A 17697-nucleotide genomic window follows, 5' to 3' on the forward strand; every position below is an offset into this window, starting at 1 on the left:
TTTATTGAAATGTAATAGTAAATGTTTACTATATAAAATATACATACATACATAGACATACGTCATACAAACATAAAAATGCATGAAAACAATATATTGTATTATTAGGTTTCTTAAAAGAATCTTCCTTTTCTTAAAAGATCTTAATCTTGCCTTTATTTTCTAAAATATATTTTTATATTTTTAGAACAAGGCTAACACGCGAGAAGTAGGTCTATTAAGACCTGTTTTAAACCCTACAAAAGCAGTTAACGAATTGAAACAAAAATGAGAAGAACTGTACATATCACTGATCATGAAATAATTAAAACTTAATTTGTTATTGTTTATTAATCTTGAGCGCGACGCATATTACTTCCCTTTCTAGTTTACTCTTATTTTGAGTTAGCCATTTAAGGTGGCATTCAGAGTTGCGCTATAAGCTGGCGGCCAAGTTTTATCACAAAAACCTCTAAGATGTTTTTCTCGGGAAAGTTAGCTTTAATTTGGCTTATTTGGAAACAGGAAAGTAATAATTTTTGTTCGCTTTTTTCCACTTCCCAACACACTGTGCGCTGTCTTGTTGAAAACAAATGTCGTCCACTGCAACATTCTATAAATCAGGCACTAAAAAGTAAGTAATCATGACAAAGTAGTCATCCCCACTGGCTGTAACATTATGGCCGTCTTCATTTTTGAAAAAAATATGTTTGTCCATGGAGCACATCAAAAATTAAAATTTTGAGAGTGGAACGGTGCGAATGGGGTTGCTGTCTGTCTCTACAGATTCTGCTGGACAATTATGTCGATTGTACATCAGATGCAGCGCCCGATGTGCCGTGCAAACTGAACCATTATTTTGGTAATAAATTTGCACCATTTGCAAACATTGTTCTATCAAAAAGACTTTCGATAAAACTATTCCGCCGACTTTCGATAAAACTATAAACCGCACGTCTATAAAACACCCATTATAAAACACGTGTGATCACTAGAAAAAGGAACGATTCATTTTTGAGTTAAAATCTTAAGAAGCATTTAAATTTATAAGAACAAAAACTACTTACCCCTTAATATAAGTCAGTATTGATGTTTTCTGGATTTTTGTTTCCATGAGCTCTACATTTTTTGTACTCTTTTTAAAGCACTACAACCACCATTCCATCCAGCAACCTTAAACTTAACCTATGCATATGGATAGCTTTGCTTTAATACCAACATTATTTTGAGTTTATGGAATGTTAACAGTAAATTTTATTATAAAAGTAACAGTGATCAATCATAACAGGTGACAAAAATATACCAATAAAAAATACACTACACAAATACAAATTTTACTGTAAGTGTTTAAAAAAATATAATTATTGCACAGCAGATAAAATTATTTCATCCAATCTGCAATGAACTCTAAGACTTCATTTAAGGCACTTATCCAACTATTGAGATCACTTTGACTGTCTGCTGAAAAAATATACACCGCAGTTGTTCCAGTCGCTTCCAGTAGCTCAAGGCAAAAAGACCTTGATCGGGCACAAACCTCTCTAGCTGCACATTGAATGGGTAGAGATTTGCAAGAGCACAGATCTACTATAAAGATTGGCTCACTTTTAGCCACATCATTTGAATCTTTCCATATGTTTAACTTTAATGAACTTAACTCACACCACCTAAGATTCCAAATGTGCTTTTTGTTCAAATCTTGAACATGCAGAAAACCCTTTGTTAAATGTTGACGAAAAAATTGTTCCACTTCCCCATACACCTCCACTTTGTCCTGAAAATTTGTATTTCGAGATTCTGGGATAATAGCTGATTTAAAGGAGTTTTCCGCATGTAAACAAAAACAGTTTTCACTCGAATTATTACAGTTCTCTTTCCAGCTAAAAGGCTTAAAGTCTTTTGGTTGAACAAAAAATGAAGCGTGTGGTCGAAATCTAGACAAAATTTCTTCACTCGAAGTTGAAACTTCACCTAAATTCTGCAATGTCAAAAATTCAAATAGTAGTTTTTTTTTGTTTTTAATATTTTAAAGAAATTTGAAACAAACCTTTGGCTTTTGAGGAGTTTTTCTATTGGTGGACACCTTCCTTAGCCTCAACATGAAAATATCACAACGAACTCTCGAATCATGGCTTACATTATCAAATGAAATATTACAGTTTCTAAATATAGCTTCTCCATTTGCACATTCAGCTGATTGAGTGGATTTTATTTGGCTTCCATTGGAAAACACACAAATATAATAGTAGTTGAAGAAAAGCTCTTGGGTGTTGTTTTTCTTTATTGGCAATCGAAGTGATTTCAACCCCATCACACCTTTTGGCTGATTGTCTTGTAAAGTTGTACTTTCATTAAGGTATTTAGCATCTTTTTTAAATGTGGAAAACAACAGAAGTCGTTCTGCTTCTACCATTTCTGGTGTACCTTCCAATTCGGGAATAAGCCGACATATGTTGACTGCTTGTGTTAATTGGTGGTTTACTGGCGCCTTATCATCCATTGAAAAGAGATTTGTAATACACAAAGATGATTCATCCCAGGGCTCACAGGCTCGATTAAAATTTAGCGGTATGTGTGAATTTAGGGAACCCGAGAGCCGTTTGCTTTCATTTTTAATAAAATGTTTACTTTTTCGAAAAGATTTCCGAAACTTATCTTTAAGCGTTCGGTATCTCCACGAACTAGCATTTGGAGTTTTTTCGTGTTCGACTTCGTTTTCTTTAGCCGTAGAAGATTCTTCTTGTAAGCTCATTGATTCTTCTGTTGCTGGAATAAAATTCTGATCGTCATAAAGGAGCCATCCAGGAGTTGCTGGACAACTGGATGTTTGATGAAGACATTCCTCACTAGGTATGTGCATACCAAACTAAATTAAATATATTTGTTTTTAATTATTAAAAATAAACTTCAAGAATCTTGTTTATAGAAACCGAACCAAGAAGTATAGAGGAGGAAGTAATAAAGAAGCCAATTCAATTCATTTGTGTGTATATTAAATCAATTTTTTAATGAAAAAAGAAATGTTTAAAGATTGCACATGATAATGATAGTGATGTTTTGTTTCTTATTATTTTAACTGAAGCCAAAAAATTAGAAGTGTGTGTCTGATTTTATTGTTAGTATGAATCAATATAAAATTCTACCTTAGCAAAATGTGTTGTCTTCTTTGGTGTACTTTGATTGCCAGTTAAATTGTCCACTTTTATAGGGTGTTCATGGTCTTCGGGAAGTTCATAAGACACTTGATCAGGTTCTTTTAAGCTGTTGACAGACTGGTAAGAATCATCGATATCTTCCTGAATAAAATAAAAAAAAAACAATACAATGAAAATTCAATAAAACACTCGCAATTACTTTAAGGGATGTTCAAATGGTAGACATGTGCATTCAAGAGGACACAAGCGTCCACAACTCCTACTCTCACCTCCCCGTGGTGAACATCGGGTGCCTAGGCAGCGGAGGAATTCCCGAGATGGAATCAACGGTGGCGTCTACAGTTCCAATAAGGTTGAACTACTTAGTGAACACCTTATAGGGCTTCTTCGACTTATTCGGAGCCCAGGCCTATAAGGAACGGTTATCCGGCTCCCTATCCTTGGAGTTATACTTAGGATCAGGCCCTTCAGGTTGGGGGTTGTGCCGTCGGGGTGACGGTAAAAACATCGTAGTTGCGAAGCACCAACAAGCCTCGGATACGGAAGGATCTACTGTTGACAACCTACGCAAACGAATTAAGGACAACGAACTTCGGATATGCACGTGGAATATTAGGTCCCTGAACAGACCACGTGCTATTAAGCAGACATCAGCGCCATCCAGGAAATACGATGGGATGGGCCGGGCAAAAAAACTGCGATATTTACTATGGTGACTGCTTCCACGAAAACCAACAGCGCTTATTTGGATGCGGCTTTGTTATTGGAGCCAGACTTAGGCAAGAAGTCTTGAGCTATAGGTGTATCAATAAGCGCCTTATGACAATACGCATCAAGGCTAAATTCGGCAACATTAACACTTCCGACAACAGATTCAGGCTCATAGATTTTGCTGCGGGGCGAAACTTCAAGGTAGCCAGTACGCGTTTTCCACACCTCAACATCTACAAAAGAACTTTGAGTTCTCCAGATCAATCTACCGTTAACCGGATTGACCATATTGCGATCGACGCCAGACACGCTTCCAGCATCATGGATATCCGAACTTTCCGGGGATCAGACCACTACCACGGTGCACTTCGGGTTTCCAGACCCAAGGCAAAACAGGGAGGTGCTGGCAGAAGGTACAACGTCGAACGGCTTCAATCGCCAGAGATCGCCAAATCCTTTTCCGACCGAGTTACATGTAACCTCTCTCGAAGTTCTCTGCCGCCAACACAATGTATCGAAAACCAGTGGCAAAATTGCCAAGATGCAATCAGAGAAGCCGCCTCTGATGTGCTGGGTTTCAACCAGCCACCAACAAGGAACCCCTGGTTTGATGAGGAATGTCGGCAGGCAAATGGTAAACAACAGGTACGCAAAGCGGCGCTGCATAAAAGGCCGAGAGCTGCTCATGAGCTCTATGAACAGGAGAGGCGAGAGGAACGCCGACTTCTCAGAAGGAAAAAGAGAGGGCATGAGAAGCGTGCGGTCGAAGATGTTGCGAGGTTTAAAAGCAGGAAAGACGAAAGTGGAAACATAATAGTGGAACTGCAGACTTTATAGCGGCGACGACGAATCGAATTCTGCTGTCAGGCAGGATGATCCATTCAAGATAGACGACGAAAGCCAACAATCCCGTCCTCCCGACTTAAACGAAGTAAAGATTGCCATATCTAAGCTGAAGTCTAATAAAGCATCCCTGCCAAATTCGTCCGTTTGTGCAGGATGACCATGGAGAATTCATGCTCCATAAAGGTTGGAAACAACCAACAGAACCTTTCGATCTCAAAAAAGGTTTTAGACAGGTGATTCGCTGTCATGTGATATTTTTAACATCGTGCTTGAAAGAATAGTGCAGAGCTCACACGTCAACAATAGAGGCACTATCTTTCAAAAGTCTGTCCAATTACTGGCATATGCTGATGACATTGACATAATCGGAAAAACTCAGCGTGATGGCAATGGGGCTTTTGTGAGTATTGAGGCAGAGGCGGCAAAAATGGGTTTAACGGTTAATGAGGGCAAAACAAAGTACATGCTGTCGTCAAGAAAGGACATACAACACCGACGTCTTGGTCAAAACGTCACTATCGACAGACGTAACTTTTAGTTAGTCAAGGACTTCGTCTACCTAGGCTCCGCTGTAAACGCAGAAAACAACACCAGCGCTGAAATCAAACGCAGAATAACTCTTGCTAAACGCTGTTTCACTCGAGGGACCAAGATGTTGCTATATAAGACCCTTATCATCCCCGTCCTGCTATACGGTGCAGAAGCATTGACTATGACAAAAGCGGATGAAAGCACCTTGGGTCGCTTCGAGAGAAAAGTTTTTCGTGTGATCTACGGTCCCGTATGCATCGAAGGGGAGTGGAGGAGAAGATGGAACGACGAACTGTACGGGCTATACAGCGACGTAGACTTTGCCAGAAGGGTAAAAGTCCAACGACTAAGATGGCTGGGTCACGTAGAGCGCATGGAAACCAATGCTCCGGCCCGGAAAGTCTTCGAATCCACACCCACAGGACAGCGTAGTAGAGGACGACCGCGGATCAGGTGGCGCGCACATGTTTAAACAAGAGACATCTAGCTAGGGACCGAGATAGATGGAGAAGTTTGTTGGGTGAGGCCCTAGTTCACACAGGACTGTAGCGCCACCTTAAGTAAGTAAATAATTACTTTAAGGAGCCTTATTTAACACAGAAAACGTTTAACCTGTTTGTCTTTTTGTAAGATGAAATTTAAAAAGATTGTAGAGTGAAAAAGGGGAACACTTTTATTTTAAGAATGCTACTTTAATGCTACTATGGAATGCAAGCTCGGACTTTTTAACAACGCAAAACAAATTATCAATTCAATGTCATAGGTTTATCATTTCGGTTCTTTGTTAAACAAATTAACTCCTTCCTGGCTTTATAAATTTATTTCAAAACATGAAATGGTTGCACACAAACAAACCTTTAAATTTATTAAGAAAAATATTTACTTACTAGTTCACTGTATATTCTTTCTTCTTTTGCTGCATTTTGAATCTTTTCCGCTTTTTCATTAGAGCAATTTAAAGAGCCATTATTTTCAGAAGTTAAATTCTCCAAAAATATCTCACTTTGTACAGATAAGTCAGTCTTACTCATATTTCTCAACTTAGGTGGACTATTTTGCTCCATTATATTGTTAAAAGAACTCGAATGCGGCTGCGATTTACATTTCTTTGGAGTTTTGTTTATTTTGGCATAGATTGCTTTAGGGTCGCTGTCCACAACAAAGTGTTCAATGCCAGTTGTGTTCTCATAAACAGGGCTACCCGTAATGAAGAAGCTATCTTCCTCTATTTCTGAGTAGGATGGCTCTGGCTCGTTGTGTATATCAGCTTGGGCCGAAACATGAAATACCTTTTGGTATTCGTACCCATCGACACAGTCGTAGCTAAATACTTTTTGGCCAGCAGCTTCCTCTTTTCGTTTTATTTCACAAAACGTTCCCACGGCATGATCATCACTAGCTTCTAACCGGTTGCGTATATTGCTTAGCACTTGACCCATCTTAGACAGGTTCAAATCCTTATCAAAATCAGAGTTGAATGACTTATAAGTAGTATTTTGGTTTTTCTCTGAATTTATTTTGCGTGGAGGTTTCTCCTTGCGGACATTTAGCGTTGGAAAAAGTTGTTTACGTTGAGGAACCTTCTCTTCCCTTGGCGGAGATTGTACTGTTCGCGAAAAGTCAAATTCTGTTTGGGAACCCTTTGATGTTTTAGCTGGGGTATTTGAAAAATAGCTGCCTGGCGGAGATTGGAGACTGAAACGTTTTTCCTTTACTGTTTCAATGGGACAATCAGTCGAAGTTTGGACCCCAATCGATCTATTGCTTGGAGATTTCTTTGTTACAAATCTCAGAAGTTTTGTTTTTGATGCATTCAAAAATGAATTGGACTTTTTTACATTATGTTTGTCCTTTTGTTTTTTACTTGACCATGGAGAATGGGAAACAAAGTTTTTCAACTGTTCAGCTAGGATGAATTTTTGACTTTCAGTTTTATTATTTGGCAGATCTGACTTAACTGGTGTATTCTTTGACTCCATGTTGGCAACTAGATTATGGTAAGCTCCATCGACTGTGTCGATGTCAAGCTTTGGTGGAATTTTCCATCCTACTTGTGGACCACATTCTGGATTAGTGGATTGAAAGTTCTTCGACTTCGTGTCAAGATTAAGCATTTCCCTAATTTTTGGAGATTGCCAGGTCAACGAGTTTTCTTTTATCCCATCATCGCAGCTTTCAGTTGATTTTTCACTTACTAAACGCTCAATATCACTCAATGACGGACAAGAAGGTTTTTGTTTTTGATAGGCTGGAATTATCAAATCATCTGGGGGGATACAGCTTGAGGATAATGGGAATGACTTGCGATTGTTTTTCTCCTTCTGGGCCAATTTTGGAATAGGAATTCCTTTTTCACGCAGAAAATTATCGAGAATTTTTTCTGCATCTCTTATCGATGACGCAGTACTTGTGGAAGCCCTTTTTCGTGAACCATTTGCAACTAGAATGTTTCGTGGTGGTTTTCGGGGAGGTGTTAAATGGTTTCTAGGTTTGTACTCTATACGAGTACTACTTAGACGTTTTTTCAACAAACGTCCCCCATTTTTATCGCTACTTCGTGAACTTGTGTTTAGTGAAGATTGTTGAAATTCCTCGGTTAAACTGTCGATTTCGCTCACACGGTCCACGTATGTATTGGAATGTGGTTTTTTGTTTGGAATGTCTTCTGTGCCATTGATAATTGTTTGTTCTGCTGTCATTTGCTTCTTAGATGGAGGACTTTTGTGATTAATTTTATGTTTATTTACACGCACCTCTGATACTACACAATTATTGTGTATTTCTTGGATTATGTGTATGAGTGGGGCTTTTGAGTTGCGACTTGAATCTTTTAATTTACTTATCGCTATTACCGTTCGAGGACAATTTTTGGATGGGGTATCATGTTTATGGTGGGAATTCAATGGAAATGTCTCTCTTCTTTTAGTCTTGTGGTTATTGTTGGACATATCTGAAATCTAAAATTACAAAAAGCATTAATTTTTTGATAGCCCCAAAAAGATGGACTAAGCATAAAATATAAAAATAGTAATTCAATTCAAGTCTTTCGTTCAAACATAAAAATAATGCTTTTGTTAATTATGGGATATTATTTATTTTAGAGAATTTATATTCGATATAGAAGAACTATTTCAATGAGTACCGCCTATGAGATGCCAATATTCTATAAGAACAGCTATCCCCATAACCTTTAACTATTATCATATAGTATCAGCGTGGCTTCGTTTCAGGTTACTCAACAACTGATCACATCTTTGCTCTAAGGCAGTGACTTTTCTGTCAGCTTCTATACAAAATCATGAGAACATTTAACATCATAAATCAAAACGAGGGAAATATTTGAGTTGACGATTACGACTAATACATGCATAATGGGTGGATGGGCATGCAGATCAATCAATAGATTTAGAGGATGTCTTGGCCTGGCCCACCACTCCTTTAACATGTCCCTGGTCACGACATTGATGACGTCATTAGAAGAACCGAACAAACTTTAGCTTGAAATCAATTGTACGGCAAAAAAAGGACATATGCAATAAACTCATCAACCAAAGCGTGTGGAAGCTTAAATTGTAACACCCGATAGCAACGCTTAACCGCGTTTTTAAAAAGTTTAGCGCATGTAAGTTGTGCACAAGTCGATGTCCGAGAATTTGCAATCATCAACCGCGTTTTTGAAAAGTTTTGCGCATGTAAGTTGTGCACAAGTCGATGTCCGAGACGCTGCAATCATCAACTTTGTGCACCTAATCTTTAAGAAAGCAGAAAATGTGACAAAAATGTATCTTACCAAATTTAGGTGAGTAGGTTAACACTGTTAAATCCAGATAAATCACTTAAGAAAATATATTACTTTGTAGCTTATATATACAGTGGTGGAAAAATAATTAGAAACAAACTTTTCGTTTTACTTTTTTATTTACAAAAGGTAGAAAACCTTAATAAAACTAAATAAATATTAACAAATAACAAAAACGATGTTCTTTTATATAAATTTTTATGAAAAATTTATTAAAAAAAACTATAACATAAATAGCACTATATTCGAAAAAAAAACAAAATAAAAGTGTGGAAAAATAATTAGAAACATCAGTTCACTGAAAAAGAAAAATACAAATAAAAGGTAAAGAAATTATATTTTCTACCTCAAAATACCTTTGTTCAATATTTTGTGGGGTAACCCTTATTAGCAATTACAGCTGCACACCGTTTAGGTAAACTAACTACCAAATCTTGACAGCGTTGAAGTGGGATATTCCGCCAAGCTTCTTCTATGTTTTTGAAGAGCTCATTTGAGTTTTTGGAAGTTTTGACTCCCAAACTTCTCTCAACGTCAGCCCACAAGTTTTCGATCGGATTGAGATTTGTGCTGGCTAGCTTAAAACATTGATGTTTTCTTCCTCAAACCAACACTTTACTAAACGTGAAGTGTGTTTAGGATCATTATCCTGTTGAAAAATGTATGAAACTGGCAAATGATCAAAAGCATATGGCTCCATAACATTTTCCAATATGTTTTTATACATTTGCTGATCCATTCGGCCATCGATGCGCACAATAGGACCAACGCCATGCCACGAAAAGGCTCCCCAAACCATCACATTTCCACCACCATGTTTGATCGTTTTGATGGTATACTTAGGATCGAGTTCTTTGTTAATTGGGCGTCTTACATATCTTTTACCATCAGATCCAAACATATTAAATTTTAATTCATCGCTCCAGAATACTTTTTTCCAAAATGCTAATGGTTTTTGTCCATGTTCCTTGGCAAATGCTAATTGACGTTTTAATTTTTTTTGAAACGTGTGGCTTTTTCCGAGCAATGCAACCCCGCAAACCTACTTCCAGCAATCTATTCCTTATTGTCCTAGACGTTACTCCTGTACTTAATTGGCATGACACAGTTGAATGAATTTCCTTGCTGGTCGCAAAAGGGTTGGCCTTGCTAAGCCTACAAATAAGTCTGTCTTCTTTGGCAGTTGTTTTTCTTGTACGGTTTTTCCTTTTGGAAGTGTTCGTGCTGCCTGTCTCCCTTAATTGCTCCATATACCATCTTTTTGGAGCAAAGCAAATCCTTGGCGATGTTATCCATGGTAGCTTTTTCCTTGCAGTACTTGTGGATAATTATCTTCTCTAGCTCTGGTGTGCAGCTCTTGTTTTTACCCATTTTTTTTAACTAGATAGTTAAGATAAGATATTTGAACAAAAACAAAAATGTAGCGCCAAAGATTTACCGTTAAATAATATCACTTCTTCAATATTTGCTGACTGTTTCTAATTATTTTTCCAAGCTTACATTTCAAATATTCTTTTGTAAGCTGGTTTAAATTGCCGATATTAACAAATTAACAGTTTATGAAACCTGCAAACTAAAAACATGCTCCACAATAGCAGCAAAAAGAGAACTGTATTTTACCGTTTATCATTTTTTGTGTGTGAAGAGCATAAACAATGATAAGAAAAGTGCATATGTCTACTCTTTTCATTGTTTCTAATTAGTTTTCCACCACTGTATATAACTCTAAGTAGTTTTTTTATTATGAGTAAATCAATTAGAAAAATTATTATTTGTTATCAAATGAATACTTTAAGCTGCAGGAACGTTTTCCTTAAACAAATAAATACATTGTTTCTTTGTAAGTTTGCCTTTCATTTAGAAAATCCTTATCAGGTTATGGGCCCAGGTCTCGTGTAAACTGCATTAGAAGACAATGGTATCCAATGAATTGAATTTATCTGACAAGCTTTGGGCGAAATGGAAATGACAAATGGGTATGCTTTTCCGAGCATATGATCTCAAGGGGATCATTTCCGGATAGAAAAAATGTCCTATAGTCACACCAACATCAAGAGCGGAAGAAACGATGCAAAAGCTGCTGGCTTGATTGCTGCATCGCTTAGCTTACCGATCGCAGAACTTGTCTTAACATGTTAATATACAGTTTCATCCAAGCAAGAAAAGATGAGCAAGAGGACACCAGTGCACACATTGCTAAATCACAAAAGCTATTTGTAGATCTCAATGATGAACTAGCCAAGCATAAGGAAAATACCCTCTCTGAACGGATTCTAAATGGCCGAATCATGTCAACCCTTGGTAAGGAATTTGACAATTTTAGAGACGTGTGGGATACGATTCCTTCTGAAAAACGAACCCTGAACTTATTGATCGAGAAGTTATGCACCATCGAAACAATAGAAACGAAACAAAACATCAAGAGTAATGGCGCTGCTTTTGTTGTAAGAGGAAATTTTAATAAAAAGCAGAAGCAACCAGAAAAGGCATATAGAAAAACTGGAACGTTCTAAGATGAAATTTCCATGCAATAAGTGCAAAGAGCTCGGACATTGGGCTGCCGAATGTCCACAGAACAAATCCACACAAAACAACATGAAGCGACCTGCTTTGATGGCGTTCTCTTTAAATGCACCAAGAGGAAATTTTTTGAGACAAGATCAATGGTATTGTGACAGTGGTGCTTCAACACATACTACACCAAACAAATCACACTTTGAAACGTACATGCGATTTAATGTACCTAAAGTAATTTGCTAAGGTAAGCAAGGTGTCACGATGCAGGCGTTTGGTAAAGGCAACATCAACATTAAGGTAAACATTGAAGGGATGTGGAAAGAAGCAACTTTGATGGAAGTATGGTACGTCCCTGAAGCAAGTGCACAGTTTTCTGTGAAGGCTGCTGCTCGAAATGGTTGTACGACAACAATGAATGACCGAATTGTTTCAATTCAAAACACCTTAAAGATGAGCTGTACGTTTTAAAAACACAAGTTGAGAAACCATCAGAGCTTGTACAGGTATACATGTCAAAGGCTTCAGTGCTTGCCAATATGAATAGTTTTTCCGAAAGTGTTGAAGAGTTCTGTGATGGATGTGCAGCTGGTAAAATGCATTGACTTCCTTTCAAGTCCAGAAGTGATCGATCAGTTCCTGTTGGTGACTTTATCCATGCAGATGTTCTAGGCCCGATTGAAACAACATCAGTAGGAGGATCACGATATTATGTTTGTTTCAAAGATGATTTCAGCAAGTTTCGTAGGCTCTTCTTTTTGAAGCACAAGAGCGAGGTATGTAAATCACTTGAAACAGTCTTGAATGAAGCCAAAACTAACGGACAAATAGTCAAAAAGTTGAGATGTGATGGCGGTAAACAGTTTGTCAATAAAGAGGTACGAATATTGCTGCCAAAATTCGGCATAAAGCAATATATTGGACCCCCTCATACACCACAACAAACACCAAACAAAATTGTATTGAATGAAAATATAATTGGTCGATACCAATTTTCTTTCGTAGCATTTGATATCGTACACGTTTAAGTACTTTTGGCAATAAATCTGCTAATTAGTCACCTCTTTGGCAAAATTGCCAAATTGTCTTTGCTCTTTCCTTGGTATCTTAAAGAGAAGCCGTTCGTATGAAAAATTCTTTTAACGCTATTCCAGTCATCTTTGCTAGGATTTTTCATCTTCCGTGCTGCAGAACTTACTGCAAAAGCGATGTCTGGTCGCGTTGCTGTTGCCAGATACATCAAGCTCCCAACAGCTTCACGGTATGGAACATGTTCTTTTAAATCTTCAAATTTTGAATTTTCTTCCTCCCGACCAGCTGGAGTCAAAACTGGATTACATTCATCCATTCTGAAACGATCCAAAATTCTTTTTGTATATTTGTCGTGGCTTACCTTAATTGAACCATCATTTTAAATTTGTATCTTTATGCCGAGAAAATTTTTAAGAGTTCCAAATGTAAATTTGAATTCATTTTTGAGTGCAAACATAAAATTTTGAAGTTCATCATCGTTTTTTCCAAGAACTAGTCCACGGTCAACATAAATCGCTACATAGAGAACATTTTCACTATTACTTCGATAAAACAGACATGGTTCAGCTGTGCTATTTTTCAGTCCTGCTTTATTCATAAAGGCCAAAAATCGCTTATGCCAACATCGTTGAGCTTGTTTGAGACCATACAAACTGCATTTTGACCGGCATACTCGCCCAGTTCCATCTTCAAACCCATAAGGTTGTTCTAAGTACACTTCCTCCTCAAGAGTACCATATACAAATGCTGTTGTTGAATATTGAATTTTCAGTCTTTTGGTTGCAACTAAGGCTAACATCATGCGAACTGTGTCGTAACGAGCTACAGGACTAAATGTTTCATCGTCATCGATACCTTTTTGTTGAACATACCCTTTTGTAAAAAGTCGCGCTTTGTATCACCTATTCCCATCGTTTTCTTCACTCGAAATACCCATCGATTTTGGACTACTTAGACGTTTTTAGGTCGTTCAACAAGTTCCCATGTTTGATTTTGTATTAGAGATAATAACTCATCTCCCATTGCTGAAAGTCACTGTCCTTTATCTGTTGACTTCAAGGCTTCGAAGTATGAACTCGGTTATTGACTAGAACAATCTTCTTCTGCAAACATGAGATAATGCCCACCTGTCATCCAACTTGGCTTTTTTCGTTGTCTTCTATTGATTTTCAATTCATTTACCATTAAATCTTCAGCATCAAAAAATGAAGCATTTTCTTCATTCTGAAAACTTGAACTTGATTGTTTTATTTCTTTAGAACTTAAAGTTTCTTCGGTACATTTTTCACTGTCTTCATTCTGAGAGCCAAACTCAACACATGATTCTACAGTATTTGCATCCCCATTTGCATTCTGAAAAACAAACTCAACACTGTTTCTGGTGCTTTCTTCAATGTCAGGAATATCTTCATTAGATTTTATCCCTTCTAGGAACGTATCTTCAGGTTTCGCATTGCAGACCACTTCTGGCTTGAAAATTACGTCATGACTGCAAACAATTTTCTTCAGGTTTGGAATCCACATCCATCTTTTTTATTGACATACCCAACAAATCGTCCATACATAGCCTTTTCATCAAATTTTATACGAAGTTCCTTAGGTATGTGGACATAACATCTAGTGCCAACTATGCGTAAATGGCTTAGAGTTCCCAGTTCTTTTCCATACCATAATTCATATGGAACCATGTTTTCAATTGTTGTCGTTCTTGTACGGATCAATACAAATGCTGCTGTATTACTTGCCTCAGCCCACAGACATTTTGGCAACTTACTGGCGACTCTCATACTTCTAGCTGCTTCCACAATTGTTGCGTTTTCACGTTCTGCTGCTCCATTTTGTTGTGGTGTTTATGGAGAGAGTGTTGTTACTTTGTAATGGTATGTAAATCAATTAGAAAAATTATTATTTACTATCAAATGAATACTTGAAGCTGCAGGAACGTCACCTTAAATAAATATATATATATATTGTTTCTTTGTAAGATTGCCTTTCATTTGGACAATCCTTATCAAACACGACTAATATTGAAATGATTGAAAATGAAAAAAGAAAATACAAAGAGAACAATTTATTTACCTAATATAAAACTTTTATCATTGTTAAAATGATTCTAGAACCTAGAAATGTTTTATTTATGATAGACGCTCGTGTATCCATTCTGTCCACGCATCGTACGGATAATTAAAAAGAAAACAAGTTGAATGTCACTTGAGATCTGACCAGTTGTTGGTACAACATATTAATAGGTTTCAACATTATACATAAGTAAGCCTTGTGTCGGCAGTCAATTAATAAGCATCATCAGGAGAACTTAATGAGTTAATGTTGCTTAAAAATATGACACTACCTACAAAAACAAACATAACAGGTGTAGTAGGCGTGCTTTTAGCATATACAGAAATGCAACTGCAGCACTTCTTACATGCCTGAACCTAAATTTAAGTTATCAAGGTATTTAAACATAAATAAAAACATTTGTATTATACAAACTTTAACAAAATCAAGATTTATATTTAAAACTTTACAAAAATGCATTTTATCGATACTTATGTCACATGAAGCATTAGATATTAAACACAATCGATATGTAACTAACCTGTTCATCAGTTATGGTCTCCGATCTGCGAGATCTTTTTTTCTCATCAGATTTATACATTCTGAAGTCATCGCTATCACTAGTGAAGCAATAGCAGAAACCGTCCTTGCAGGGCTTGCTAATACGCTCGCTGTGCTTATTCGATTTGTTCTGATTTATCAAGTCGTCATCGGTGTTCTGATTGCTTTGACTTTGGCTTTGGGATGAACGATGCACTTTCCTTGCTCTGAACTCATTAATGCAATCTTGAAGACTGAAAGATGAAGACGATGCTTGCGAATGTCCAGTTTTATGTGATGCCACAGATTCTTCTACGAACAAACCAATATTTATATTTTCAAACATACTTAATGACCAAAGCAAAAGTGAACCTAGTCATAGACATAAATAAAAAAATTAAGAAAATATCTGTAAACCTTCATCTCCAGAATGTTGTTCTTGAAGTGGTCCACGTGAAGTGCTGGAACTGGTTTGCGGAGTTCGCATTGCTTGGATTGAAAAATGGAGGCAATAAATGGCAAAAGATTTGGATCATTGAAGAAATGTTTCTGATTTCAAAAATTAATGTTTAAACAAACAAATCCAACTCGGTTTAATTTATAAATTTTAACCGACACAATGCACAACTTCAAATTTGGACGCACTACACTAGAGATAGCAGATTTAGATTAGAGAATAGAGAGTGAGAGCTAGAGCTAGACTAGTAGAGTAGTAGACTAGACGTGAGTGACGTTTAACGTTTTATTGCAGACTTTACAGAGAGAATATATTAAATTTTTGAAGTTTGTGCAGCTGAATAGTGATGCCAGGATAACTCGGTATTTTTTCACCCCAAATTTCAATTTAAAAAATTGTATACATTTATTTTATATGGCTTTTTGGCAACAAACTCGTGCACTGCATACAACATATTTCCGATATTTAGTTTGAGAAAAACATTTTTTTGAATTTCGTAAAGAGTGATTTTTTTAGAAATACGAATAGGACTATAAAATGGAAAACACAGATGTTTTTTTTAATCCAAATTAAATTTACTTTTTTGGAAAGATAATCTTGTGAATTTAATATTTTAAAATCACTTCTAGCAAACGACGGCCATGGTTGGCTTGGACGTAACCTTATCTGAAGATCTATTTTTCGATGACTTTTTTCAAACATTTGTATATCCGTATAGCCGTATATCCGCAGTAACGGAGCAAATGTTTTTTTTTCAAGTGGTCTGTCAAGTGCTTCGAGTTCGTCGATGTAGAATAGTTTCTTCTCATATCCCAATAGATTATAGTCAAAGTGGCGTTTTTATCACACATTCTTCGTAATGAATTACAAAACGTTCCTTACAATGCATCAATTATGGCTGTGTGACACGTGGCGCCGATCCACAGCTCCTGCACATCATGGTTGTCCAATTTATGAGTGAAAAGTCAAAATGTGCTTATTTTTGTTGCTCTAATCATTTAATTGATAGATTGACATAGCTTTAAAGTATAGACGCATATAAAACTGAATTTACTTATTTTTCGAAAAAAAATTAACATTTGAACACAAAAGATATACAGGCCCATCAAGAATTCCGTCGTAATAGGAAACTTTTACGAATTCCAAAAAAACCGTATCACAAAATCCATTAGTAATGCAAAATTGTATGATTCCAATACGAACATATTTGGTAAGAAGTTTGTTTTCATGATTCGTGAAAGCTTGCGATTACGATGAAATTGATTGGGCTGAATTAATAAGTATCCACAAATTACCCTAGGGATAGTGACACTAAGGACTAGTTAAAATTCAATTAAAATCATCATCTAAAACATACAAACATGACATTTTCTCAGTTAGTAGTGAGAATAACATCAAGTTTGGGCCTAAAGTGACAAAAATAGGAACTGTTTTTAATGTACTCTTAAACTTTTTCCTATCATAGAAACTAAGCTAATTTTTTTCCAAAAATGCGTTTGTCATCATACCAAAATATCTGAAAGTATTTTTAAAATTCTAACGCACTGTAAGCAAACTAGCCCTAATCCTTTTCTATTGTTAGTATTTAATATTAAAAAAAAACTTGTCAATATTTGGAAGGAATTTTGAAATTATTGAAGGTTATTTTGTATATATTTTAAAGTGAATTTACAATTTTTGCATATGCATAATGGAGGCCATTATTGGTAATTCAACTTTAAACTTTCTAAAAACTACATTAAAGTGTAATGAAATCAATCAAAAAACCTAACAAAGCTAATAACTAAGAAAAAAACGGAAAATATTTTAAGCCAACTAAAAAATAATGAAAAAAGTAGCTATAATTAAGTACACAGTGTTTTTAACATAAGATTAAAATGATAATTAAAAGGAACTTAAAATTCTTTATTCGGAAAGATATCTAAGAAACGTAAGAAAGATATTGCAATCACAACTAAAAGCAAATTTGAATGATATTCTTTTAAAAAAAAATACCAAAACGTAAAAATGCAACATATTAAAAACAAAAACTAATCCTAATTATTGTTTTTTTACAAAATTAAATTTCAAACAAA

General features: G+C 36.1%; 1 protein-coding gene across 1 annotated transcript; it reads right to left on the bottom strand.

The window, feature by feature from the left end:
* Window positions 1–1325: 1325 nt before the first annotated feature.
* LOC129951002 (uncharacterized) lies at window positions 1326–15854 on the bottom strand. The gene is made up of 6 exons (XM_056062988.1): window positions 15583–15854; window positions 15167–15477; window positions 6110–8179; window positions 3123–3275; window positions 2027–2845; window positions 1326–1957 (listed from the first exon to the last, which is right to left on the bottom strand). Exons 1-6 carry the CDS (start codon window positions 15650–15652, stop codon window positions 1361–1363), a joined length of 4020 nt encoding a protein of 1339 aa, XP_055918963.1. The 5' UTR covers window positions 15653–15854; the 3' UTR covers window positions 1326–1360.
* Window positions 15855–17697: the final 1843 nt, after the last annotated feature.

This window comes from Eupeodes corollae, chromosome 3 (assembly GCF_945859685.1).
Source record: "Eupeodes corollae chromosome 3, idEupCoro1.1, whole genome shotgun sequence".
Classification (NCBI taxonomy): Eukaryota; Metazoa; Arthropoda; class Insecta; order Diptera; family Syrphidae; genus Eupeodes; species Eupeodes corollae.